General features: G+C 43.7%; 1 protein-coding gene across 1 annotated transcript in view; it reads left to right on the forward strand.

The window, feature by feature from the left end:
• zfhx3b (zinc finger homeobox 3b) overlaps positions 1-25,954 on the forward strand; it is a 137,928-nt gene that overhangs the window by 65,126 nt on the left and 46,848 nt on the right. The window contains exon 5 of the mRNA XM_079289598.1: positions 13,456-13,687. Within this exon, the coding sequence (XP_079145724.1) occupies positions 13,456-13,687 (232 nt within the window). The remainder of the gene's footprint in view (positions 1-13,455; positions 13,688-25,954) is intronic.

The following is a 25,954-nucleotide window of genomic DNA, read 5'->3' on the forward strand; positions in this document are numbered from 1 at the left end:
TCATTGAAGGCCTTGCCTTGGCTTACATCTGGAAGGGAGGTTAGGGTTTTTTAGATGAGATATCCAGCATTGGCGTATTCCCAGTATTCAACTTAACTTTTAAATCATTAAAAATGATGAAGCCATCTCCACAAAGTCAGGGGTTTATATATTAAAATCAAACACCATCTGCCATCTCTGATCAGAAGCAACAGCCATCAGGCCAGGGTTACCAAGGCAGAACAGGAAAAGCCATTAACTGCCAATCACTGCATCGATCGACAAGCCAGTCCACCACTACCACCCCCTCTCTGCCCCCACCCACCCCGCCCACAGACACAGTTCATCGGCTTTTACTGTACAGTGCACAGTAATGCACAAACGCATACACGTGCACATAGCCTTGTCTTTACCGCTATCTCTCTGTGCACCCGCACAACGTGATGGGCAACATTTGGTCACTTTTGTCCACTTCCCGCTTGAACCGTGTTATCTTTTAAATTATCTTGAGTCTAGATTGCAGGATCAACATTCTGTTCAGTTTAGATAAAGGTTGTCTGACTTTTCTTTATTGGCTCAGTAAACCCAATGTGTTACTTGAAGGACAGTCAAGATGCCGTTAAAAAGATATTTCCTTCTGAGCATAGGTTTGTAATCTCCTCATTACCGAAATGCATCTCAGTAAAGTCCATTGCCCTGTCAAAATGAGAGTAGACACTTCATTCTGCTCGGTCTCCCTCCACATTTTTGGAGTCTACCGCCCGATAAAAGGGAAATAATAGTCAGTGAAGGGCAAAAAAGGAAAAAAAAACAAGATTGATTTTTCAATGGTGTCGCAAGAACTGAGGGTCATCAGAAGAATATTTACCTACTTCCCAATCTAATAGAGATGCTGTATATCAGAGTGATCTGGATCAGAGGTCAGGGCAGAGGGAAGCAATTAAAGCGTATGGATCCAGAAGCTCTGGGCCCATCACATTGTGTGCGTGTTGTAGGCAGAAACAGATGAACTAAAAGGGAGGCAGAGCAATCTTTTTTGAACATGGCTGTATGAGTTAATAAAGCGTTGTAGCTGATGAACTAGTGATGCATTAGTCAGGGCCACTAATGCATATGTGTGTTTAAGCACTCCACACACAGGAATATGCTTAACTATGCTGTTACTGGCTTTGGTTGGATCGGCCTTCTCTGAGGCCACACCATAGCCAGAGACGGAACAGATATGATGGATGTGGCCTGGGGCCTATGCGCTCGCTCTGCATCTGCGGTGGCCTCATCCACACATCAGCCACCGGGAGAGGGAGGGAACACAGTAGGGAGGGAGGGATGGAGGGCAGAGATACAAACCAGACCAGCCATTTTCCTCGTTCCGCTCATAAATATTTGTGTGGCTGGTTTATAAACAGTGGAGCAAGAGAACAGATCAAAGTGAACTGTAACGCTGATATAAAACTGGGTCTTTTTCACGACACTGCCCTACACACCATGCCCGTGCCTATTAAAGACAAAGCTATATATCATGAGGCATATTGGCAAGAGTACTGAATGGCCACTCACTTTAGAGCTCGGTCTTCCCCCAGTTGTGACTGTTCGTATAGCACAATCATTCCAAGTCTCTCAAACACTAGTTAAAGGCCATCAATGTGTGATATAGCTAAACCCCAACCTTCTCTTAGCCTGTGTAAATTCCCCCGAGGTCAGTGGCGACTTAGGTGCATTTGAAATGGTTGTAATAATGCGAGGCAGCCATATTAAAACATAGCAATGCAGTGAAGAGTCACAGTGTCCTGGTAGTTGTAGAGTAGTGTTCGTCACACGAGACAGCTGCACATGCTGATTCAGGCAACACAAAGGCCAAGCCTCCTGTACGGCAGAGCGGAGGGATTAGGGTGAAACAGTGTGTGTACATACGTGTGTGTGTGTGTGTGTGTGTGTGTGTGTGTGTGTGTTGGAGTACAGTACTGGCCTCATGTGTCTAAGCACTGGCAGACTCGGACATCAACGACCATAGGCCTGTTAGGAGCAGAGCAGACATTCCACACCTACAAGCAGTGTTTACCTGCTGCCCCCACAAATGACACACTCACACACACATACAGTGTATCTCCCATCCTAACCCAGCCCCCAACCCCACCATTCATTTCCCACTCTGGGTGCAAATGTGAGGGAGAAAGATGTGCTCTCCTCAGCCTCTCTGATTAAGAACAGTTATAGCTGGCAGATGTAGAGCAGCGCCATGAAGATGGCTGTTCGCTGACCTCTGTGGGAGGGAGAATAGCACGGGTAATGGGAGAGAAAAGAAGGCCTATTTCAATGGATTCCCCCCTTTGTCCACCAGCAGGACAGGGCGTGCTCAGTGTGGTGAGGCCTGGGAGAGTTGCTGCTAAACAGCCTGTCTCTCTGTCAGTCTGTCTGTGTGTGAGTGTCTGGAGACATCTGGTTCTCTAGCTGTGAGAACACAGTGGCATTCTTTTTTCAGGCACCTCACCTTGTGCTTACATGCTGCTTACATAACACATGGGTTCAGGTTTTTGCTCAACGGCATGGGGGATTTTTATAATTGGCCTCTGTATTATACAGAAAGGATTTGAGACGGTTTGTTTTATGGCATATCGGTACAGTAAATAGTAAAGAGAATCCACATGTGTTTCTGTAGCCTCCCGCAGTAGTATGATGGTGTGCTATCTTGAATGTAGATGAAGCACCCCTTGTCTTATATTTTGCTTTCCACCCTAAATTCTATTATATATATTGTATATGGCGCGTGAGTTTGATCATGTAGGCAGGTATTGTAGAAAGGTTTGAGAGAGAGAGAGAGAGAGAATAGGCTGCAGATTGTTTTACCCCTGGTGAGTCTGAGTTTCTGTGCAGGGAGTTCAAAGTCCTGCTGAACATCAGAGGGCTGATGCTGAGTGAGGCTGACTAGCTGCAGCCTGTGGTCTGGGAAGGGTTACTGAATTATTACTGATGGTTTCAGGGGTAACTGTCCGACCACAGGACTGGGGGATATTAATCATTTATTTGATTGTCCGCATGTGCTGATTAATCAATTTGAGTAGGATCTGCAGGATTAACTACCCTATTATTCCCCTGTAAGAACAGATAAGAGATAAGACTTTAAAATATCATATTCCATTTATCATTTATGTGTAGGTCCCTGCTGATGAGGGTGAAATAAAAACCGAGGTGAGATTATGCAGAACAGCAACATGGGGAAAGCGTTGAGGGAGGAGGATAAGGGAAGAATGGATGAGGAGAGAAAAAAAAATCTCTTAACTGCAGATTTTAGTACTTCAGAAGACGGGGGGGAAAGATACAGCTTTGTATTTCTTCAAACATGGCACAGAAACCAAGTTGTGCAGCTGGGAGCGAGAGAGCAGAGAGAAAAGGGGGGAGGAGAGACATGAGGAACAGGAAGTTGATGGGAAAGTGATAGCTGTCTCCACCTGGAGTATAGCCTGAGCTGTGTGCTAAGAGGGAAGGCAAAGCAAGGGAGAGGAGTGAGCTGCTGCATTTGATTCCCATTCTGTACTCTGGTTTCGGTAAGTTTAGCTCTCATACCAAGTATAGCTAGATAACTGATCCAACAATGTCACAATTCCTGTTTACCACACTCACTATCTAGTCAGTCTATAAATTCTCAATCTGCCAGCTGTTTAATGTGTTATGTCATGTGGTAATGCCTTTGATTCCAACATGCCTCCGTTTGTAAATACAAGAGGCACTCAAAAGGCTGTGGTTTCTTTACAAGCATGGCGCCCCCGGCGCTTTGGTTGGGAATGCATTGGGAGCAAGAAGGATTGAAAGAGTCAGGGAGGGAGTGAGAGGTGGTTAGAAACTGTATACACTTCCCGTTGCTCCTCTGCCAACCCTTCTCCCCGCTGCCTCTGGTTGCGCAGGCAGGCAGGCAGTGAGTGAGAAATGTGAGAGGGAGGAGTATATCCTCTCTACTGGCTGAACACAGCACCGTAATTATGCACTTTTCAGCAGGTTTTACCTTTAACACTTTCCTCCTGGGTTTGAGATTAGTGCTCACCATGCTTGATTTACTGCACAATTACTGAACAAGAGCTCTATCTAATCAATAAACAGGAAGGGGAAAAGTGGTAGGCTTTGAAGTATAGTTTGAGATTTTTTGCACGATTGAGCAGTGTATATGGTGCAGCCGGTAAGGGCAGCCTGGCTGCGATGCCAGTGTGTAAAATATCTATTATATCAGGCACGCCTCTTTGCTTTACCAGCTCTCTAAGCCTCTTTATTGTGCTGAACTGCTGGGGTGGAAAATGGCATCTTTTTTTTCTGACCACTGCTTAACACAGAGGTCAGCAACACATTGTCTAATACGGACATTCCCCCACAATATTAGATTAAAATCACAAATTGTGCAATAAAAGTGGGGCTGAATGTGATCTTAAAACTTATGTGCAAAAGTTACATGCGAAGGGATATAAAGCACTCTCGAGAGGTAGCTTGTTATGCCCTGTATTAAATGTCCCCAAATGGGCAGCCAGCACAATGACCTCCACGATGACACTTGCTACTGGCATGGGCAGTTATTTTAGGAAGCTCCAATGACCGGCCAGCACAAGTCTTTCTGGGGCCTTGTATAGCTTTTTGCGAGCGTGAGCTCAGCAATAGGCTTCTTCCAATTAGTCTGGTCTGTGTTTGATTTTTAGTGATGACAACCATATCTCAGCTGCAATTATGCTGCACTGGGAATGATGAGGGTTTAGGTTATTGATCCTCAATTGATCACCCTGATCAATGAGCACTTTTGTTTCTCTCTGTATGGAAAGTAGAGTTATGTATTTTTCGTTGGCTAATGAGCAGGCCCAACAGAATGACCCTGCAAAGATATCTGTGTTAGCGAGTCACATTTGTATGAGCGGTAGAGTTGGCTGTGCTCATGGGAAGAAGTAACTGCACAGAGCAACATTCATCAAAAGTGCACTACCTCCTTGTGGACATAGGACATAGGCTACGAAGGGTTTTATGAAAAAATAGAGGTCCTTATGAGGGGGATGGGTAGAGCAACAGCTGTGTCTTTCTGCATGTATTCAAAATGGTAATAGCTTAAAGGCCATGTAGGGACATGTGATTTTGATCATCATCATTTTGGAAGCAATAGTATTTTTCACTACACTTAAATGTTTAGCTTTTTATCTCTAGTTTATAACACCCAAAGTGTCAGGCTTTCACTCTTTAAAGTTGCAGCTTTTAGTTGCGAGAGTTGACAGGTGAAACTGGTGGGTGTTTGGTGCGTGAATTGCTTGAAGAACCCTCAACATCAGTTTTCCTCCAACAAGGCACTTCATGTTCCATGCAAATAAGCCCACATATAGACCCACTCTGTATATTCACCTCCACTCAACCCCACTCATTAGATTTAATTTTAAGAAGAGGACCTCTCAAAGGCCATGTTGCTCCTTTTGTCGGCGCAGTGCTTCTGATAGAGATAGCAGCGTAAGACTGGGTTAAATATTGACACTGGCTGAGCACATCATCACTGTTCTTAATTAGCTGGTTTCTCTAAAGCTTGTGCGAGGGCAGTGCATGAACAACTAACATTTCCCCTTATGAGATCTCAAACACCCTCTCCCCAAAACACATTTCTATGAATTTTACATAAAAAGGATACAGGATAGTCAGAAAACATACAGTGTTACAGTAGCCTGAAGCAGCAACCAATTATGTGGTCATGAAATATTTACACTCCCAAACTGAGTACGCCAGGGCTGAAAGCAAGATAATACAAGCCTGAGGAAACTGTATTCGGTGTCTCCTCTCTGCCGTTACATCAGCGAAAACGTGGAACAGGAGATCAGCTAATGACAATAGGCTTAGAAGCGAGAGCGTGGGCAGATCTGCAGTTCAGTAAGTATAGCTTTTGGTCAACCCCACTGCAATAGGCACACATTTAAGGGCTTTTTCTGGATCACAGTAGCCCAGAAAAAAGCAGGAAGGGGACACATAATCTCAACATTGACTCTCTAGAAGTTTTACTGACGGAGTCCTTTTGACTTCTGATGGCTACTCCCTCACAATAATATGGCAATGAATCTGCATTCACGGCAGAGTGCGATGTTTGTTCTCGAGGACTAATTGTGTTTGGGCAATGTTCCTGCTCTGAATGTAATTCTCACTGACTGCATTAATCATTACAAGTGGTGTTTGCCTGTATCTTAATCCAACACCCTCCTATCGCCGACTCACCGTCTCCCTCACTCTTCTAGGGCTCTTTCACCTCCGCCCTCTCCAAACTCTTTTTTTTTTTTAATCCTTTGCCAAGATTTTTGCTGGCCCCCAAGGCCATTCTGCCGGCTGGCAAGTGACAAAAGAGAGTCAGTAAGGTGTTGGAGACTCTTGTCAGCTGTGTGGGTGCAAGGCTGCCTCTGCCTTTAGCCTACTAACACATCAGTGACCTACAGAACAGCCGAGTCCAGATCTAGGTAGTCCGTCATGTTGTTCTTATGTATTATGCACATACGCGCTTCCAGTAGCAGCCCTACATAGCTCTGATCACACACACACACACACATAGATGTACAAGACGATTCTGTTTGATTGATAACTTAACAGGTATTGCTGTGGTTTGCATTGCAAACAGTGACCCCTCACAGGAAGCATCTGAAAAAGCTGCATACTTAAACACAGGATCCACAGTGCATGAGGAGTACACGACTTGTCACGCTGGCTGTGATTCAGATTTAAATCTTGCATGGCGGCCCAATTTCTTAGCCAGAAGACAGGGAGTGGTTTGTAGAGTAATATTAATGGCCTCTGGATGCAGTCACCTTGTCTGCTTGTGAAAAATACTCAGATCCCGGGGTGGAGTAGTTGCGTTGGTGCTGTGGGTGCAGAAACCATGTGTTGTTGTTTTTTCACAGACCTGCTTGTTTTCTGTATCTCTCATGGAAATGTCGTTGTGGCCTTTAGAGTTTTGGAGATATTGCTGTTTCGTATTGTGTAACTAATATCATGAGTTATTAATGTGATACAAGTGTCAGTAAAACACTGATGCAATTAACTATGATTCAAACTTAAAATCTAAAACTTTCAGCCTGCTGTGTGCCTACTGTTTTGCTAAAATGAAAATGAAAAAAAAAAAAATCGTCCCCAGCCCTGTATAAGTAATTATTGTCACTGTTGTCCAAAATGGAGGGTTGTGATGTTGACTCAGTGCTCTGGGTAGTGGAGAGAAGGACCAGGGCAGGACCTGATTTGCCCCAATCTGCTTCCAGATGGTACCTTGCGACGACACATGTCATCAAGTGTCTGTAACAGTTGTTTGGGTACCCCCATGGCTTCACCCTGCTTTCGCCTCCTGCAGGCAGACTCATTGTATTGCAATTCTGTCAAGCTCCTCCCAGCATGGCTTTCATAAAAGCACCAGGAGGTTAAGCTGTTAATTAGCGGCTGAAAGAGGAGGCCTACAGATTGCTGTTAATTTGCTTTCCTCTTTTTTTCTTATTTGGATATTGACATCATTTCCTGCCTATTTTTGAGTCATCGCTGTGTGTCACAAAAGCTGGACCGAGCTCATTAAGAAGGGGGGAAATGTGTTTATCTGGCTACCATGAGAAGTGCACATTATGTATGTATAGCCATGCTTATCCATATGTTCTTAATGAGAAAGACCCTGGACGCCAGTGTTGGGCTCCTGTGGGCATAGGCCCAGGCTCGTTATCACCACACAGGGCATTGATCTCTCTACCGCCCGCTTGCTTATCCTCCTCCTCTTCCCCTTTCAAAGACAGTGTCTCACATGAATTATGTGGACACATCGATCAGCTGATTGAGAACTATTGTTTGGAGCCCTGGGTCATTATTGAAGGAGGGATTACCCAACTCTTGTTTTGTGCGTGCGCATGGGAGAGTGTATTACTCAGCTCCTTGTCACTGCACATACTCCCCTTAGCTCACCTTAGATTTGCAACGGCTCCACAAATGTGCACACACGCACTGAACACATACAGCAGCCTACACAATCAACATGGCCCAAATGACTGCCTGCATTGATTGCCTTCCCTCCGCAATTATGTTCCCATTGTTTACTTTCCAGCATCTTACTCATTCAAACGGAATTCAATAATTATTGCTTTATTTAATGTTAAAGTAAGTAAGAGTGGTGGGTGTGGAGCGCCAGTAGCTATATTGTCTTTAAGTGTCTCCATGACCCCTCCCCGGCTACTTTGTTTCATAGGCCTACGTTAAGTCATCCTCTCCAAGGATACCTACAGCGATCCGTCTTTACCTCGCTGCCCTCCCTTACGACACAGAGGTCTGTTTTGTTTCTATATTCCCTCCCAGAGACAAATATTGGACTGTGTTTTTATTCACCGGTAGTGATGGATCATTTCTACAGCAAGGCAGTCGAGGAAGTAACTTAGCACATTATGGAGGTAGAGACAGAGGGACAGGATGCGGTGGAGAGGTGGCAGGGATTCAGGAAGAGTAAAGGACAAGGGTGGGGATGCGGTTCAGGAAGCAGTAGGTAGGCAGTTTGAGCCTGGAATACACGGCCCCCTTAATCCACAACCTAAGGTTTAGGCATGTTGCAGCTTGCAGTGGCTAATTCAAAGCAGCCACCGCACTTGGCACCCAGTGGGGCCTGTGGTTGGAGTTGTTCTTCGTGCTGCTGGCAGACAGGGAAGCACAGGCCAAACTGCCAGCACTCCCTGACTCCAGTCACTCTGCTTTGCTTTCCTAAACAACTTGTTTACGTTCCAGGGGAATCCCAGAGTTCAGATTTATGGGAAACAAACCTCTGCCCATGTACAAATACACTGCTGCTGGGAAGACGGGGGTCATTAAATATTGTCATTGTCTAGACCCCAACTCCAAACTTAATCCTCATCATTCAAATATGTATTTTAAAAAAAAATCCTGATTTATAACCTTCATAATTAGGCAGCGCTTGGACAATTACTTTTCATATTTTCTCTTTTGGATACAATAGGATAGTTAGGTACATTGTATGGCCACAGTTGTCAGACAGTGATTAACCCATACAAGGGTGTTTCCTCTCCCTCTGGTCATGGTGTGTTTTTCAAGCTAAAAGGCACATTACATTGTTTCCCTTCACAGTGAATAGAGTTACCTCACCAGTTATGATCGCTGCCATGACATCACTGTTAAATAACAACGGTGCTGCTTGACTTATTCCAGCACATTTCAAGCCAAGGACTAGTCTTACATTCGCTTCCCAGGTGATAGGGAAAACTCCTGCCTGACTCCTACCTCTGTGATTTTAGAGGATACAATCGTATCATTCAAATAAGGAGACATCTACATTAATCCAATGAATTGCATGGCATCAGGTGTGAATTGTAATTTTCTAAACCATGTAAGCTTCCCATGGCACACACACACATAGATCCACTCAGACACCAGCTAATAGGGATGGAGGGACAGTTACAAAGCAATATCCCGGCAGATACTCACAGGCTCTCTCACAGAGGGATTTTGGCAGCTCTCTTAGAATTGATAGCTATTTAGCTCACATATAGTCATCTGTTTTAATGCATTCATTTTGTATTAACAGCACTGCCAAATTGAATGGTGGAAATTAGGGAATGATAGTAATGGTATGTGGCTTTGAGTGTGAGAGACTGCATGTGCATGTGTGTACATTTCCGATGTCCTTTTTGTCTTTATTGTTGTACGTGTTTGTTGCGTGTACATGCTGTATTATACTGCTCCATTGGGAGCCATTCTTTGGAATTACTGGCTCTCTGTCTCCCTTCCACCCTTCCAGTAATACCCACCTCTATCTTGTGTTAGTTGGACTCTCTCAGCAACCACGCTGTTTTGTGTTAAAGGTGCACTTTTACTTTGCATTTAAGTGGATGGAAATGCAGCTGTATGCAGTGCTCTGGGTGGGTGGTGAAACTGATACAGGCGTGTATTGCCCACTCAGAGGGCAAGGTGCGCTGTAGAGTTGTGTGAGAGAGGATGGGGTGGTGCCCACACCGCCCCTGTCCCGCTTTACCTGAAAAAGCACAGAGCATTGCTTCAGCCTCCACAGTAAGAGATAAGGTGCTCCATGGAAGAGAGAGGCTTGAAAAACCATGACTGCATTTTTAAACTATGAAAATCACCACAGTGTAAAATGAAGCTTAGAACTAGGCTTTTCAGTAGAAAAAAACAGATTGAAGGTGATCTCTCATGTTAAATCGAATTAAGAACATCTTTTAAAATGTATAACGAACAAATATGGTGAAGTATGATTTAGGGTTATTCAACCAACCTCAGTTTTTACTGTAGCGGACTGCATCTTTCCTTCAAAACACTGCAGTATCGCTAAAATATGACTGAAGTATTTTTACCTACAATTAATGTGTCTTTGTGATCTAATCTGGAAAATCAGACCACACTTCCAGTGCATTGAAATGCACACAGCATGTCTCCCATGCCCAATTGCTCTTCAGTACATCACTGTTTTCTCGGCAGTCACACATTTATACTTGTTCAGCTGAATCTCCTATATGTCTGCTGTAAATTCCCAGACAGTGCAGTGGTATTGAATCCTCTGACCCCGCCAGCTTCCCCCCCCATTATGCTCCACAGCTCCCCTCCTGTTGGGGCCTCGATAGGGCGCTTAGAAACCCCAGAGCTGGGCCGACCAACTCCTCCCAGCTCAACATGACTTTTTCATTAAGCCGCCAAATTCCTGCACTCCAGTTGGAGGTGATTTATCAACTAGGGGCTTCATTGCAGGTTCATAGGAAACAGACATAGGCCCTGTCTCATGCATTATTATGTTTCACATTCAATGTGTGTGTGTGTGTGTGTGTGTGAGGAGGAGGGGGGGGGGGGGGGGGTACTGTGTCCATACTGTGTTTGTGCTCTTAGCTATAATCCTATGGATAATACCTACGGAATCCAGTGAGAATCCATGTTAGATAGAGTTAGTGCGTGTGATGATCAGAGGGTTTCGTACTCATGGGCTAAGAAGCTATGCTGTGCTCCCAGGCACTATGGTATCATTTTGCATCAGTCCTCTCTGGAATACTAAATGAGCAGGGGCCACCTCGTCTCTTCCCTCGCTCACTGACTTTAAAATGTCCCAGACTCTGTTGGGTCATAGCCAGTGCAGAGATGGTGAAAGTGGTGGTTTACAGGTGTAGCCGTTTGACATTGTAGCCAGAGCTACAAGCACTGGGCCAGGCACATTTTAGCTCTGTTGAGGCCATCTTCCTGGCCAGTCAGGTTTATAGTGAGTTATAGTCGATTCAGGGGCAGGCGGTCTCAGGTTCACTCCTATATAAACCCTGTGCTTTTTATGGGAAACTATAAAACTCCCAGGATTTTTTTTCTCCCTCCTGGGACTATCTTTGAAGTTTCGGTCAGGTGCTGTCATTTTTTAAAACTTGCCTTCTTTTTTTGGAGCCTTGAGTCATTTGCGGCAAGAACTCTCTTTGTTTTAATTCAAGACATCTGCTATGAGTAAAGGCAGTTTGCATGATGGATTTGCTGTTATCTATAACTGAATCTGTCTCTCAGGTTTCTCTCTACCTTTGTTCTGATGCAATATTTGCGCACAGAGGAAAAGGAGGAGAAGGAGGGCTCCCACAATATCCTGCAACACCTATTCATGACATCATGGATGGCTTAAAATGAGGCGAGAAAGGAGAGCACACAGAGACACAGAGCCTCTTACAATCACCTAATAACTCTATTACACCGAGCTGTGGGGCTCACAAAAAGGAAAGAGAAAAAAAAACTCTTATTCCTTTTCCTGGAAGCGGTGTCTTAATGCCCATTTTAGGTGTAGAAGTGAGAAATATGAAACCAAAGAGAATGAAACACAATATCTCAGAAAACCCCATAGCAATATTACAATATTGCCTGAAAATTAAACATTAGGAGAAAGGGACAAGAGCATTTTAGGGAAGCATAATATTGTTATGGCTTTTTTTTCCACTAGCCTGTCAACACCTGATTTAGATGTAATGTGGTTAAATGTCTAATGTTCCCAATGCTTTTACATTTTCCAGTCAGCCAAACAGTCATCCAGTGCAGGAGAGGAAAGTTCAGTTTCTTCTTGATGAAGGGTTCAGTTTTCTGAACCTTTATCAAAGTGTAAACATGATGTGTAAGGTTTATTCTCTTTAAATGCAGAATTGGTAATACAACCTGATTGACTCAACTTTAATCACAACCTTTCAGCACCGTTAATGATTTCAGTAATTATCTTCTTCTTACGACAGGTAATCAGTCCATTCATCAGTGGAATTTTCCTGGTTAGAAAAAGCAGATGTTATTAATTAATGTATCATTAAATGTCCCCAATAGTGTTTAATTTCCTTGTATTTATTAAATATGACATATTTTGTGGGACATACATAACACATATTTAAATATATACACTATATTATTTTGTTCTCTCAGCATGCCTCACAAGAGACATGGGCGCCAAGAAGATTAGAAGAAAAAGAGGAAAAATGTTGGTGATTGGCATTGATCGCAGCCACGGTAATCCACAGCGAGACTCCGTAGTTTGATATTTGGAACGGCACATGACAGGCATGACACAAGTGGCCATACCGAGTCTGAGGCTTTCATTGTAAACATGCAGAAACAACCAGTGTGATGCTTTAGGATAGTGGTCAATAACTCTGATGCTCACACCAGGCCCAGCCATATTGTGTTGGCCTTGCATCATTGATTGAGCCATGCAGGAGGTAATTAGATTGGAGCTCTGTGGTGTGACAAGACGTTGTGTTGGTATGGTGTCACTACGGGGCGTTAGGCATGTTGTGACACCGCGGAGGATGGGCTGAAGGCTTGACTAGGCCTGCTGTTGAGTCTTGGAGGAAGTGCTGGGGTTGACAGGTCAATACTGGAGCTGATGTCCCGTCCTCTGAAGGTTGTCCTCCTGTTGTGGAATGTCCCAGTTCCTCTCAGAGTGTACTAAATCCCCCTCCTGCCTCACCAGCGGCTCACTCTGTGAGAGAGCGAGGACTTAACTCGCCGTGATCAATATTTAGTATTCCATGCGTGAAACAAGCAGATGTTTGGAGTTTCCTTTTCAGAGACGGGAGGCTTCTGTTGAGTGAAGGGGATCAATGCTCCCTTCCGTCTGTGAGGCTGTAGACCCACGGCTTCTGAAAGATGGCTGATGCGATTCCTGCCGGCGCTCGTGCCCCTGAGATTTGCGTGCGTCGTAGGCCTCTCCTGTCCTGTTAGCCCGCTGATACAGACACTCACGCAGACAAAGTGCGCAGTCCAAACAGTTGTCCTGAAGTGGAAGAGGTCTGGATGTTAAACAACAGGGCTGTGATTGGGAATTGATTTGTTCATTTGCCAACTGTTTGAGTGAAAGTGAGTCGGTGGTGCCTAGCCAGCTATCTGCCATCTACAATAACCTCTTTCTCTCTCTTTCCCTCTCTCTCTTTCTCCATGTTCATTTCTCTCCCTCTCTCTCCCTCTCCCTCCCTCTCTCTCTCTCTCTCTCTTCATTCCCTCCCACAGCACCTGCAGCAGCACGAAAATGCGGTGGAGGGTGATGCCTGCTACTACCATTGTGTGCTGTGTAGCTACTCGACCAAGGCCAAGCTCAACCTGATCCAGCATGTGCGCTCCATGAAGCACCAGCGCAGCGAGAGCCTCAGGAAGCTTCAGCGCTTGCAGAAGGGCCTGCCGGAGGAGGAGGAGGACCTCAGCTCCATCTTCACCATTCGCAAATGCTCTTCTTCTGATACAGGTCAGAAACTGCCCCTGTGGCCCTTTTTTGTTAGGATCTCTTTATATGTGTTTGCCTTTGTTTTACTCTCTTGATCTCTCTGCCTCTGCTGCTCTGTCTGTTGTACACATGAACACACATCCATCGCTCCGCTGAGACACTTGTACGTCTGAGTTATCAAAATGTGCGTTCACAATTTGTTGCTCTTTTCATTTCACATTGACCCCCCCTCCCATAGATATGAGGTTTTGGGTTGTTTTTTTATGAAATAGCCATGATTGAAACACAGTCGTACTAAACTCAAATATACATGATTGTTGTTCGATAGGAAGAACAGCATTTTACACCACACAAGTATGACTTTTTTACTCTGTCAGAGATAACATTCCTGGGAGTTATGCCACTTAATCTGCTTGCAATAACTTTATTTTTCAAGTGTATTTTTGATATTGATATAATTTTCGGTCAATCTCATTCACACAAAATAATCCGGCCTTCAGTAGCAAAAGCAGTGAACCCTGTTAATGGGAGCTGTTCTTTTCAGCCATCAAAGATATATTGAGACAGAGCATTAAGGCCAGAGAAGGAGGAGCCGAACAACAGCAGCAGCTGCTGCAACAGCAACAAGAACACAGCTACAACAACAGTAGCATGACGGAAACAAAGTGCCTAGGTTGCTCATTTATTATGGACTGATTAGGAAGAGTGAGCTGTGGTCAATTAACACTCTTTCTTAGCAGAGATTTGGTTTTCCAATCGCTTTAACTCCTTTGCCCTGACAAAGAGGCTCTATTGTGTGTCCCTCCAAGAGGGAACCATTACTTCCCTCGCACACATACTCGCTGTCTGTGTTATGCAGGGTGGGGGGGGGGGGGGGGGGGGGGAGGCCAGCCTGTGAAGATGCTTTGTTCCAAGGAGGCAGGGATAATGAAGCCAGCGGCCGGGAAATTGCGCAAAAGGCAGTCAGAGATCTGAAGCAAATCATTAGAGAACATATTTAGCCGAGCAATTAGGGACAATTAAGCTTTCTGCTCGCTGCACTCCAAATATGTTAATGATTACAGTACAGTGGACAGGCGAACATGCAAAGGCAGGAGGGAGGGCCATTCAGGTTAAAAGGGTTGGGGGTTGGGAATGTACTATTTTTGCGTTTAGAGTTGTTGTCCTTTGTCAAAAAATGTTTTTTGGTTGTTGTTTTGGATGCAGATGTTATGTTTATCAATCCTTTTTTCTCTTTTAATCTTTGATTTGCTCGATGCCCATGTTTGTGCCAGGTTGAGGGATCCAAGCTTTAGGTTAGGTAATGGGCCCCTGCAGTGGGGCTGTGTGTGGGTAGTATCATTACACACACACAGACAGAGCATCATCAAATTACAATAAACCTCACTTACTTGAGCAGACCACTAGCATTCAACAAAATGTAAAAGGTGCCTTCATTCTGCTCTTTCACAACAAGCTGCAGACAGATAAGCATATAAACACAAGATCAGTGATTATGTCATTGTTTTCAATCCAGCACTACCTCCATTTGTTTTTTCACATGATATGAAGTGTGCAAAAAAAGAAAAATAACTTTGCTCAAATTACCTCAATAGTTGTCACACCTCTTTGTCTGTAATCGTTAACTCTAAAATAGCTGACCTCTCACTTCTACCATCTCACACCCCAAATGCCTTGTTCCAACAGCCTCAGCTGTGCCGGCCCACCTCCCAGCCCCACCCCTCCCCTCGAGCTGAACCATTCCCTCCCAGTGTAATATTTAATTTCCTATTCGCGAGCTCTTCTGTGGCACAGGGCTTTTTTTTTTGTGGTTGATGCATAGCTGCTAAAGTGGTGGAACGCTCTCTGGCTTGTTAAAACAAAGTTGCCCCTGGATTTCTGGGTCACCTAGTAATTCCCTCGCATGCTGCTGTTCTGTGATCCTGCGAGTGGTCTCTGCTCGTGTAAGGTGCTGAGCTTGCTTGGGATCTTTGCAAAACATATGAAGCCTTCTCTTTGCCCAAAAAGCTCACACCTTAAACCCGTCACATCAACTGATACCTTTCTATGACAGCAATGGAATTCAATTTAGCTCGCTCATGCATGATCTGATGTGTTTTACACTTCACAACGTTGCATATTAATGCCCCTTATAAAGAGGCAGCAGACTGTAGGGATTCGTTGCCACTTATCTCCTCTGGGCTGGATGTCCAAGGAGAGCAAGGGCAGCAGAAATGAGGTTTCTTTCTAATTAGACTAGCACAGGAATAAAAGGCTTGCATTGTTTTAATTCTTGCTCATACTGAAATTGTGCCGCTTAAGCATGTTGCTGTGTGGCCCCGCCTCCATTTGTCTTCTTTAACCCTTTCTCTGTGGGGAAACAAAGGGGCCACAGAGGGACCCCAGCCCCACACAGCTGCCCTGTATGCAGAGATCACTGAATGAAGCTCAACACTGACTTGAACGAATGCGCTGTCTGCAGCAGCAGCGCTTGCCTTCTAGTTTTTAGGATAGCAGCTCATTACTAGGTGGCAGGTCGACACAAAAAAGAGAGACATGTATGTGGCAGAGAAGGCGGGAGGGAAATGTTAAAACTCCCATAAAGCACTCACTTGTGAGGACAGCTGGTTTGACAGCATGAGGACAAAATATATTTTAGGCTTAGTGCTTACAGAGAAAAGGCATAACCTAGTGTCATGTTGATGTCAAGCGTAGGGTTAATGGTGACTGCTGACAACCTTAAGCATCGGGATATGTGCGTATGAGTGACCGATATATGGAGAACAAGAGAAAATGGTGAGGAGTGGATGCAAAAGAAGTGGGGGATACAAATTTAGGGAGCTTGCGTGTGAGAACTTGTGTGACACTTGAGCGTATGATGACACTATTTCGGATGAATGATGTTCACCAGGGCATACAACTCAATGACACATTGAGGTTTCTCATTTCTTAACATTTAATAGAATTATTGAAAAATTATCAAAGTTATTTTTTGAGCGTAGAACAGAATGAGATCATGCCTCTAAAAAGGGCAAAGTTAAATTGCACTGAAGGGTGGATGCCCTTCTGCGAGAAATGTTTGCTTTGTTCTCTGTGTGTGTGTGTGTGTGTGTGTGTGTGTGTGTGTGTGTGTGTGAGAGACAGAGAAAATGAGATTCAGGCAAGAACATTTTATAAGGGTAAAATATTAGTATTTTTCAGTGGCAAACGTCTGTGCGTTTATGTGTATGGAGGAGGCAGAGATGGAGAATGAACGTGGCTGACAGTGTGGATTAGCTCCTGCTGTAAATCTGCCTCAGTCACAGATGGCAGGCCCTTGATCGCTGGGCTGTGACGGCTTGGCTCTCATCGCAGGAGGAAATCCCTGTCTGTGAGTCGAGGAGGCTGGGAAGGAGAAGGCTGGGGCTGGGGCCGCCTGGGCAGCCACCAGTCATTGTCTGTGTGTAGACATACAGGCCTGGGTGTTTAAGGGCAAAGACTTGTTTTGGGAAGGGGTCATCTTACTTTGACTGCAGTTGTTTCCTCCACCACACCTGGAGCGCTTGTAAGTGTAACTTAAGCCTCCAGTTTAGATCAGTACTTTTAATGACCAGTTTGAGAAACTGGGCAGGGGAGCTGTGTGCATTTCTAAATGAAAATGAGACGAAAGGATGCATACAAATGACGGTATAATAGTGGTATCCAAAATGAGATCCATTGTTTGTTTTGCTAAAAGGGGTGCACTTTCAGGGTCACACCTAATAGTGAGGCCTGTCCTGACAACAGAAGTATTTTTCCTCCCTTCCCTCATGCCTCATGCATAATTCCTGAGATGCTCTGAAAAAGCTGGAAAATGGGCTGCGACACAGAAAAATACACTCATAAAGCAAATAGAGAAAAGTCACTCATATTATCAGGTTGGCGTGACACCCTGCAGCTCACATTGAGATTCAATGAGGGCAGACAGGATATGTTGACATCCAATCTGTCAAAAACAAATCCTTAGTAATATCTAATGTACTGTATTGAACTATGCCTTCATCCTTTAGTCGTATCCCCTGCCTCTAAGCGCTCTGTTTCAACTTATTAACAGGGCTTTACTCTCCCCTGCTTTCATACTCCATCATACCCTGCTATCTGTATGTTCAGTGGCTAAGTTAAAGCTGCTAAAGCCAGGTAAAATCAGAGGTGAGCCAGGCCACGCTCTGATGGCATGCAATGGCCAAAGTCTGAGCTTTTGCTCCCCACGGGGTAGGGGCGAAACAGACGGTAGCCATTTCTGGAATGTCCTCCTTTATTTATGCTTGTTACAATGCAAAGTAAACCTTTCCAGAAACAGGATATTGGAGCCCCTAACCACAAGACTCTTTCTACATGCCAGATTATGGCCAATCTGAAAGTAAGTTGTATCGACAGACACTGCCGCAATGCGCTTTTAATAAAGGCGGTTATTGCCCTGGTGATGCAGAGTGGATATGAGGATGAGGACTGTGCAGGCCCGGATGAGTAGGGCCCCAGAGGGCCTGCAGCTCAGTCAGGCCTCCGTCAGTCGCCTGCCTTCTAATCCCTGTCCGAAGGGCATCGAGGCAGCATAGGAAATTGTTTGCTGTGCACAGAACGTGCCAGGAAATTCATAAATACATTACTTTTCATTTTGAAAATATTACAAAAGACGAGACGTTTATTAAAAAGCCAAAATGATGGCTTTATAGATTTTCCAGTTGTGTATCAGCATTCATATGACCATGCTGCTCTAACTAACACAATCAAGTCTTTTCTTTCCCTGTGCCCCCTGCTTTGTGGACCAGCTTGGTCTGAATTCCTCTGCTGACCAGAAAGCCACCACCCTATTCCGGGATGGGCTGTGAATAAAAATGTCTTCTGTCCAGGTTTTTACTACCCCACCCGACTGAACCCTGGTTCTGTAAATACTGACTTGCTCGGCCCCCAGGCTGGAAGGCGGGTAATGTCTGGGTCCTGGTTGTGCCAGCCTGTCCAATTGATCTAGCTTAGAGGAGAACAGGGGCAGCGTAAATGTCAACGTTGAGTGTTTATATACACAAAGCGACAATAAGAAAAGTGATAAGGTCAATGAGGACAAGTTGAAAGCAAAAGCCTCTCAAAATCAGGACGTGAAGCTTTTTTAATGCAGTATTTGGGGATGTTTACCTATGCTGAGTTCACCTTGTGTGTGCCCTGTATGTTTTAAGCCCCATGTATGATGTTACCGTCAGTTATGTCATGTGGGTGTAAATATGCGCCAGGTTTTATTTTGCAAACTCGCATACCCATAAATGAGCGCACACATAGGTGTCCACTTTGAAAATCAGGACATGTGTGGGTGCGAGAGGCTCTCCTTGTCATCAAGCCCATTTTCAGAGGAGACTGGCAGCACATTATAATATTGGTTTCCCTCTCTCTTGTCATTACCAGACACTCTCCTTGAAAGCTGATCCAAAAGATAGACAGTCCATCAGGAGACAGTCATCTCATTTGTACTTACTCAACGTGTTAATGAGTTCTATTTTCAGGCCTTTGAGGCTTTTGCTGCTGGTTATTGGAGCAGAGGTGGTGTGAGGTGCTGGATGGCAGGATCAGGAGGGGACGGAGGTAATGCAGTAGCCCTGCCGGCCCTCATGTCACTCACACGGAGTGACCACAGCCTCCGCAGGGGCTGTCAGTCAGGGCTGAGGGCGGGAAGTCTGTGGTTCCAGGCAGACACAGCCAGTGGAGGAGAGAATAGATTAGGTGACAAAGACATAATGGTTGTGATGGGTTTAATTATAGCAGCAGTCGTGTCACTGCCATACAGGTACATGAGATGAAGGAGAAACAAGTCAATTTAAGACGATGGAGCATGACATAGTTCTCTTTATTAATGACTGATTTATATGAGATGCGTTTGACAGAGCATCGAATTAAAGCATAGTTTGTTTTCATGTCCAAAATATTTTCAGTGCAGTTATAGCTAAGTGAGAGATGCATGAGTGGCTGACTTTTCTTATCATTAAAGAATATGGTGCTGGGTTTTGTCAACACATACTTTGACAAATACTGTAACTAACACGACTCCAGTGACTCTTTTAATTTGATTACAGTTACAAAGAGCCAGTTGTATGTGTCCCTCATTATCAAACCCACTTTAGTTGAGTGTCTTTGTCAAAGAATGCATACCCAGCACATTTTCTACAATGTACTTATTCGTAAAATAACTTGCATTCTGTTGCAATACGATGCAGATACATTTTCTCTTGTTTGGCTTTTCTTTACCTATAGTCGTCAAATTTTAAGTTCAAAGTTCAAAGTTTTCTGCACGCTCCTGACTTGAACTTCCGCCCAAGGCACACTATCGTCTTAAATCCAGCATGTTCTCGTCTATGATATTGATTGTAGTGCAAGCATATGCTAGGTAGTCTAGCAACTACAACCAACACATTGTTAAACACTGATTTCTTCATTTGTTACTATGTTTTGGTATTGGGCGAACAGTGCAGCTCACTGTAGAATTAGGCAGCTCAATTTGACCATAGGCAGCATCAGAGAAGAAACAGGAGTAAAGTTTGGCAACTATCGAGTCGAGGCTAGGAAAGTTTTATTTAGCCATTTTTAATAAGGCTGTTTGTGCCCCCCAAAGAGAGCTGGTGGATCAAAGGGCATGATCTGTGCTATGGATGAGTTCACCCTGGGTCCAGCAGAGACGATAGCCCTCGCTGACAGCAAAATAAAACCAGAGAGTGAAGGGTGCCCCATCCAGCAGCACGATGCCCTCACACTCCGAAGGCTCCATTTGAATAAAGGCAGATGAAACAAAGACTGGCTGAAAGCACAGATGTTGTGATTCATTATCTACTCTCTGATAGATAAGCAAGAGTAGTGAACAGACGGTGTGTAAGTGCACATGTGTGTATGTTGCTCATTTTAAGAAAACACCCTTACATGAAAAAACAGGCACGAAACACAGGCATCCATGTTTTGAGTGCATTAGCAAAAAGAGTCCCCTCCAGTGCCTCCACCACATCAACTAAAAGCAGCCAGGCATATGGCAGCAATGAGAGAAGTGCAGAAATAATTCAATAGTGAACCTTTCTAACCTTTACCTGTGGGCGTGAGCACCAGTCATTGATTCACGCTCTGCTTGACAGTACACTACACACCACCTGAGGAGGGTGGGTGAAGAGATGAGTTTGCTGAAAAACACGAAAGGATAATATGAGTGGGAGGCAGGCTCTACTGTGTGTCGGTGATGGTGGTGTGTGACATTAGAGGGAACTTTCCACAGATGAATACTGGGAATTATTCTGGATTTGTCTAGTTTCCACATATATTGTTCCCCTTGCCCCCATGTAGCTGTGGGTATCAGCAGACGGACAGAGATTCTCACACCATGTCGAGTGTGATACCACTAGTGTAGTCTACAGTAGGCTGCTATTGATTACAAAGCACCTTCATTCTATTTGGTAAAGAAGGGATGTTTTGGGGTAAGATATGCCCACAGTCTGAGTCTGTTTAGCCAGATGTGATCGCCTGCCAAGTGACACTGTGAGACAAAATTGCATTTGTTTTGCGACATTCTTACTGTTTGACTCAGTCAGATTTATGGTGTCCCTCCTGATCCAAATGATGGCCTATCTCTCACAGTCTCTCTTTGTCTGCCTGGAAACGCTGCTCTGTCGCTGCTGTTTTATAAATTGGCTGTGAATGTGTTCGTCCTACTGTCCAGTTGTGGCAAAGAAGCTTGGATGAGCATCGTGATGGATGATATTTATGCAAGGGAAAATGAATGAGGAGCCTTCATTTACGCTGTAAAGGCACACTGAACAGATAAAGTTCCAGCATGACCATAAAGAGGGAAAAGGAGTTTTATTGCAACAGTACAAATTCAATCAATTACCAAAAAACATTTTTGTTGGCAGTATCTGAGGTTTGGACCCATAATCGAACCCTTTCAGATTATTTTCATGTACTTGCAATATTGTTGAATTACTTACTCTCTGTAGAGCTGCCTGTGTTTGGCAAGACATCCTCTGACACAGACATGAAGAAATAGTGAAGAAATAAAAGTTTGCACATGTTTATCCCTTGTTGACAGATCTCACAGTGCTTATTTTATACTGAAAATAGCAAAGCACAAGAACATAGTTCTTTACTTGCTGTAAGGGCAAAACCAGTTTCTTTCTGTTTACATGATAAGAAAAGTGTATTTATGCCTTTTACGCATTTTTGCATGTTCATTTGTGGATCCCTTCGTATTCTTTGAAATATTTATTTTCACAGAAAACCACATTTGCAGACATGCGTACAGTAATAAGAGAGAAGGCAAACAAGTTGGAAACAGCAGAAAAAAACACCCTGACCAATTTGAAGCATTAAGATGAATAATCCACTGTTTTGAAAGCAAGCAAAGGTCAATTTTCATGCTGCTTGCTCCGTAAGCATACAGGAGAGCATATCGAGTCAATTCAGCTGCGCTGCACAGTCAAGGGGGAAGGACAGTCTCCTTTTTTGCATTAGTCGGCTATGTTGGACCAAGTGCTGCTATAAAAACAGTTTCCAGTTTCCACTCAGGAGGCAGATGGTTTGGTTTTTTTTTAATGGAAATATTTTTGATGATATATGTTCACTTGAATGGCTAGTTTGATAGAATATATTGATGTTTGTCCAGAAATACTCAGGTGTGTGATCTGAAATGATGTGATAGAGCAACAGCCATTTCAAAAATACCACAATAATATATCTAGTCGTTGTATAATACTATAGCTTAAGTGTTTGTTACTTGAAGGTACTGGTATTGTTACTTAAAGGCATATGATCATCGCCTCATTTGTGTTTTTCGCCTCCTTTTCTCTTTACTTTCTATTACTTTCTATTGCGAGGGGACATAATAACAAATCCAGGTATTTTTCAGTGGAACTAAGTAAAGAACTGAAAATGATTAACCTTAGCGATGGCCGTGGGTTTCTGGAAATGAGTCCCTCTAATGTATATGGGGAATGTTTCGAGCACTTGGGAAAGCTGAGATGGGGCACATATTTGTGTGTGAGATGTAGAGTGAAGAACACAGTGGATGTGTTTGAATCCATGTCACAAGTCGTTGTTAGTCGAACAGACAGGCCAGCGCTCAGAGGCTTACTCGATTGAAGGTGGCACAGGGGCCAGAATGGCAGCCAGAATTAGGAAAAATGGGCTGTGTTTTTGTCATGTTAAACCGGCCAATAGAATCTAATTGGATGGGGAAGAGCGAATGGCAACACTTTCTTTGTTTAAGGGCCCTCTGCAGTCACTTTGCAGGACCCATTGTGCATTGACCACAATAGCATTAGTTTGTGCTCTTGTTCTGGACTCTTCTTTTCTCTGGCTCTCTGCAGTCAGCTCCTGTCCGTTCCACTCTGTCTTCATGCTTTACTTCCACGCTCCACCAGTGCTCAGGAAGGGACTCAGAAACATGCCCCCCATCATGATTACCCCAACCTCACTCTCCTCCTATCCAGTATTATCCCACCATCACCATACTCAATCCTTCCCGTCCTGCTTTCTAATCCACACTATTAAAAAGATACAGATAGAGAGAGAAAGGCACCTTCTTCTGCTCTGTCTGTAGTCCTGTAGTCCACTTTTGCCCCAAGAAGAGAATCTTTTATATTCTTGTTATCAGGTTTAAAGAATCCAATCATTTAATGAGAAATTATTAAAATTGATTGCACCATGAGTTCACAGACAGTCTAGCCACGAGGTCTTGCGAGTGTGCCAAGAATGTAGTCGTAAAATGTACTTTTTTTTCTAGCTTCATAAAATAAGAATGTAACACTTATTCTTAGTTATTTATTTTGTAGCCATGTTTCACTGTCAGACAACACAAAACAGCAGCAAATCTGACTGACTGACTGATTGAAAAGACTTTGACAGCAGCGTAACACTCAAAATGACTTTCAATGGGCAACTATTGGAACATACTCCAATGCTTATAATGATCTCAAGTGAGAGGTTTTTTGATATACTTTTATCTACAGATAGGAACCAGCTTTGAATTAGTACTTGAGCCGCACTACAAAGAAGAGCACTTAGGTTTCATGGTGTATTCTCAGAGCAAGCCAGAGCAATTCTTATGTTCCTCAGTGAACAAGCCTGATTCTTACTGTATAGAGAATTATAATGCACAAGAAGCAAAAATATATTCATGCCCTTGTTATGATGTAGAAAGTGGATATCAACCCTATATTTCTAAATTATTATGTCTTGGTATTTGGTATGATCAAGAGCAGTTGAATAAATGATCCCTCTGTCACTATCTCCAGCATATCCATGTGAAGATTGTATAACAACTAACCTCATTGTATTTAGTGCGCTGTTAATGGCCCTCTGCCTTGTGAAGGTGTAATCATGCGTGATAAAAAACAGGCCCAAGTTACCGTCCTACGAGCAATCTTGTGTGTATTAAAGTGTACCTTTTTTGTTACAAAGGTCATTCATAACTTGGTCGCGTTGTTGATGTGCAGTGAGAGATATTGATTGATTAATGCATTAAGTGCTCACAATCCATTAGGTTCTGTGAAAGGGACTGGAGGGAAGACTTGCTCTTTCTCTCTCTATGTGTTTCACCTCTCCCTGTTGTTCAAAGGGCATCATTTTTGCTGGCAAAGTTTAAGGGACAAAAGCCCGAATATCTGCCAAGTAATGCATTCAAAAGAATATTGCTTCTCATAAGTGTCAGTTCAATTATTCAGTAAAACTTGACAAGGAACTGCTCTTCCATTAGTCTGCTGCTCATCTTGACCCAAAAAGAATACGTTGTTCGTAGTCACCTACTGTAAACAAGCATACTTCAGCATCTGAACGTATGAAACAGATTTACTGTCCTCTGTGTAGTACAAAGAAAGTGAGATGTTTATTTTGAACATACAGCGCCCTCAAAATGATGCCATCTGCCGCTTGTCATTGCTGTCAAAAGTGACTACCATTCATTTGAAGTGGAGCATAGATCATAAGTCAAATTCAGTGATGACAAGACATCTTTTTTTCTACCTTGCAACTGTTTTGAGCAGATTTTCAATCTGATTCGAAATGTGTCAGTGTTGACACAGATATGCTTTATTTCCCAGACTTTGCGTCACTTTCCAGGATGGTTTCCAGAACCAATGAGAGCAAGGGCCACAGGGTTACTGCCTTACTACTTAGGGACAAGAAATAGGAGACCTTTATCGCCTGGGCCCTACGCAGGGAAGCCTGTGAAAGAGGCCTGAGAGTCAGTCATTACCTTAGAAACATGGGCTGCATTAGAGATTCATAACAGTGTGCCATCTCTGCACCTTTCATCTCAACCAGGGCCAGCTCCATTAGGATCTTTTATCTTTGTGCTGATGGCTGCTCTTGATAATGGTGCTGCCGAGAAATCCCAAAAAGTAAAGACTCACCTCTGACACTATTGGCCCTCCATTTCTTCAAGTAGAGTAGTACATCAGAGTACAACAGAAGATATATACACTCTCATGTGCAGTCTTAAAACCAGATTTTTTACTTTACTTCCTCAAGAAGTTGATGTCCATTACTGAAGCTCAGTTAGTGGTTCCTCCACATCAAAGCTGTTGCTGTCCCTCTCATGCCTCACCACCTTTGACACTGCAGCCTGATCATTGTTTTGTTCACGCAGACAAAAACACAAAAAAAAATTAAATTAGTATATTTTGCATTTTCTTTGTTTATGCATGCTATGCATCAATGTGTCTCTGATACCCACACAACTGGTAATGTGTTCTAAGGTTAAGGTTCAGTGAAATATTGGCATACTTCTTGCTGATGCCCCCGTGAAAATGCATTAACGATATCCCATGCAAAGCCTTATTGAAAACTTCGCTTTTGGGCAGACAAACACAACTGCATAATGGTATCGTAATTCATGCAAGCCAATGTGTTTCAAATGTTACAGTAATTATGAAAAATATTCTTACTTTTAGCCTACATCGCCGCAGCAGAGCAAATCTCATTTCCAAGGCAAAGCGGAGAAGGAAAACACTGAATAATCATTGTGTTTAATGCTCTGGTCATAATCCCAGGTTTTATGATGGTTTTCTAATGATTTTCTAATGATGTTAAATATTAGTAGAGAGTACAGCCATAATTTGAACACAGCAGTCGTTTTTTTGCAATGCTCTATCAGCACACTCGATTGCAACTACAATGAATATTGCACCGGGAATGAGATTTAGGAGCCATCCCTTTTGGTGTTTTATTTTGCTGTCTCCCGATCTGCCATAAATCCTCATTGCTGTGCGCTTGAAGCCTCCGCCCTTGCCTGCCTTCCCCAGGTGGGAATACAATTAGGTGCAGGGGCCATTT

This window comes from Melanostigma gelatinosum (assembly GCF_949748355.1).
Source record: "Melanostigma gelatinosum genome assembly, chromosome: 2".
In the NCBI taxonomy this organism is placed as follows: domain Eukaryota; kingdom Metazoa; phylum Chordata; class Actinopteri; order Perciformes; family Zoarcidae; genus Melanostigma; species Melanostigma gelatinosum.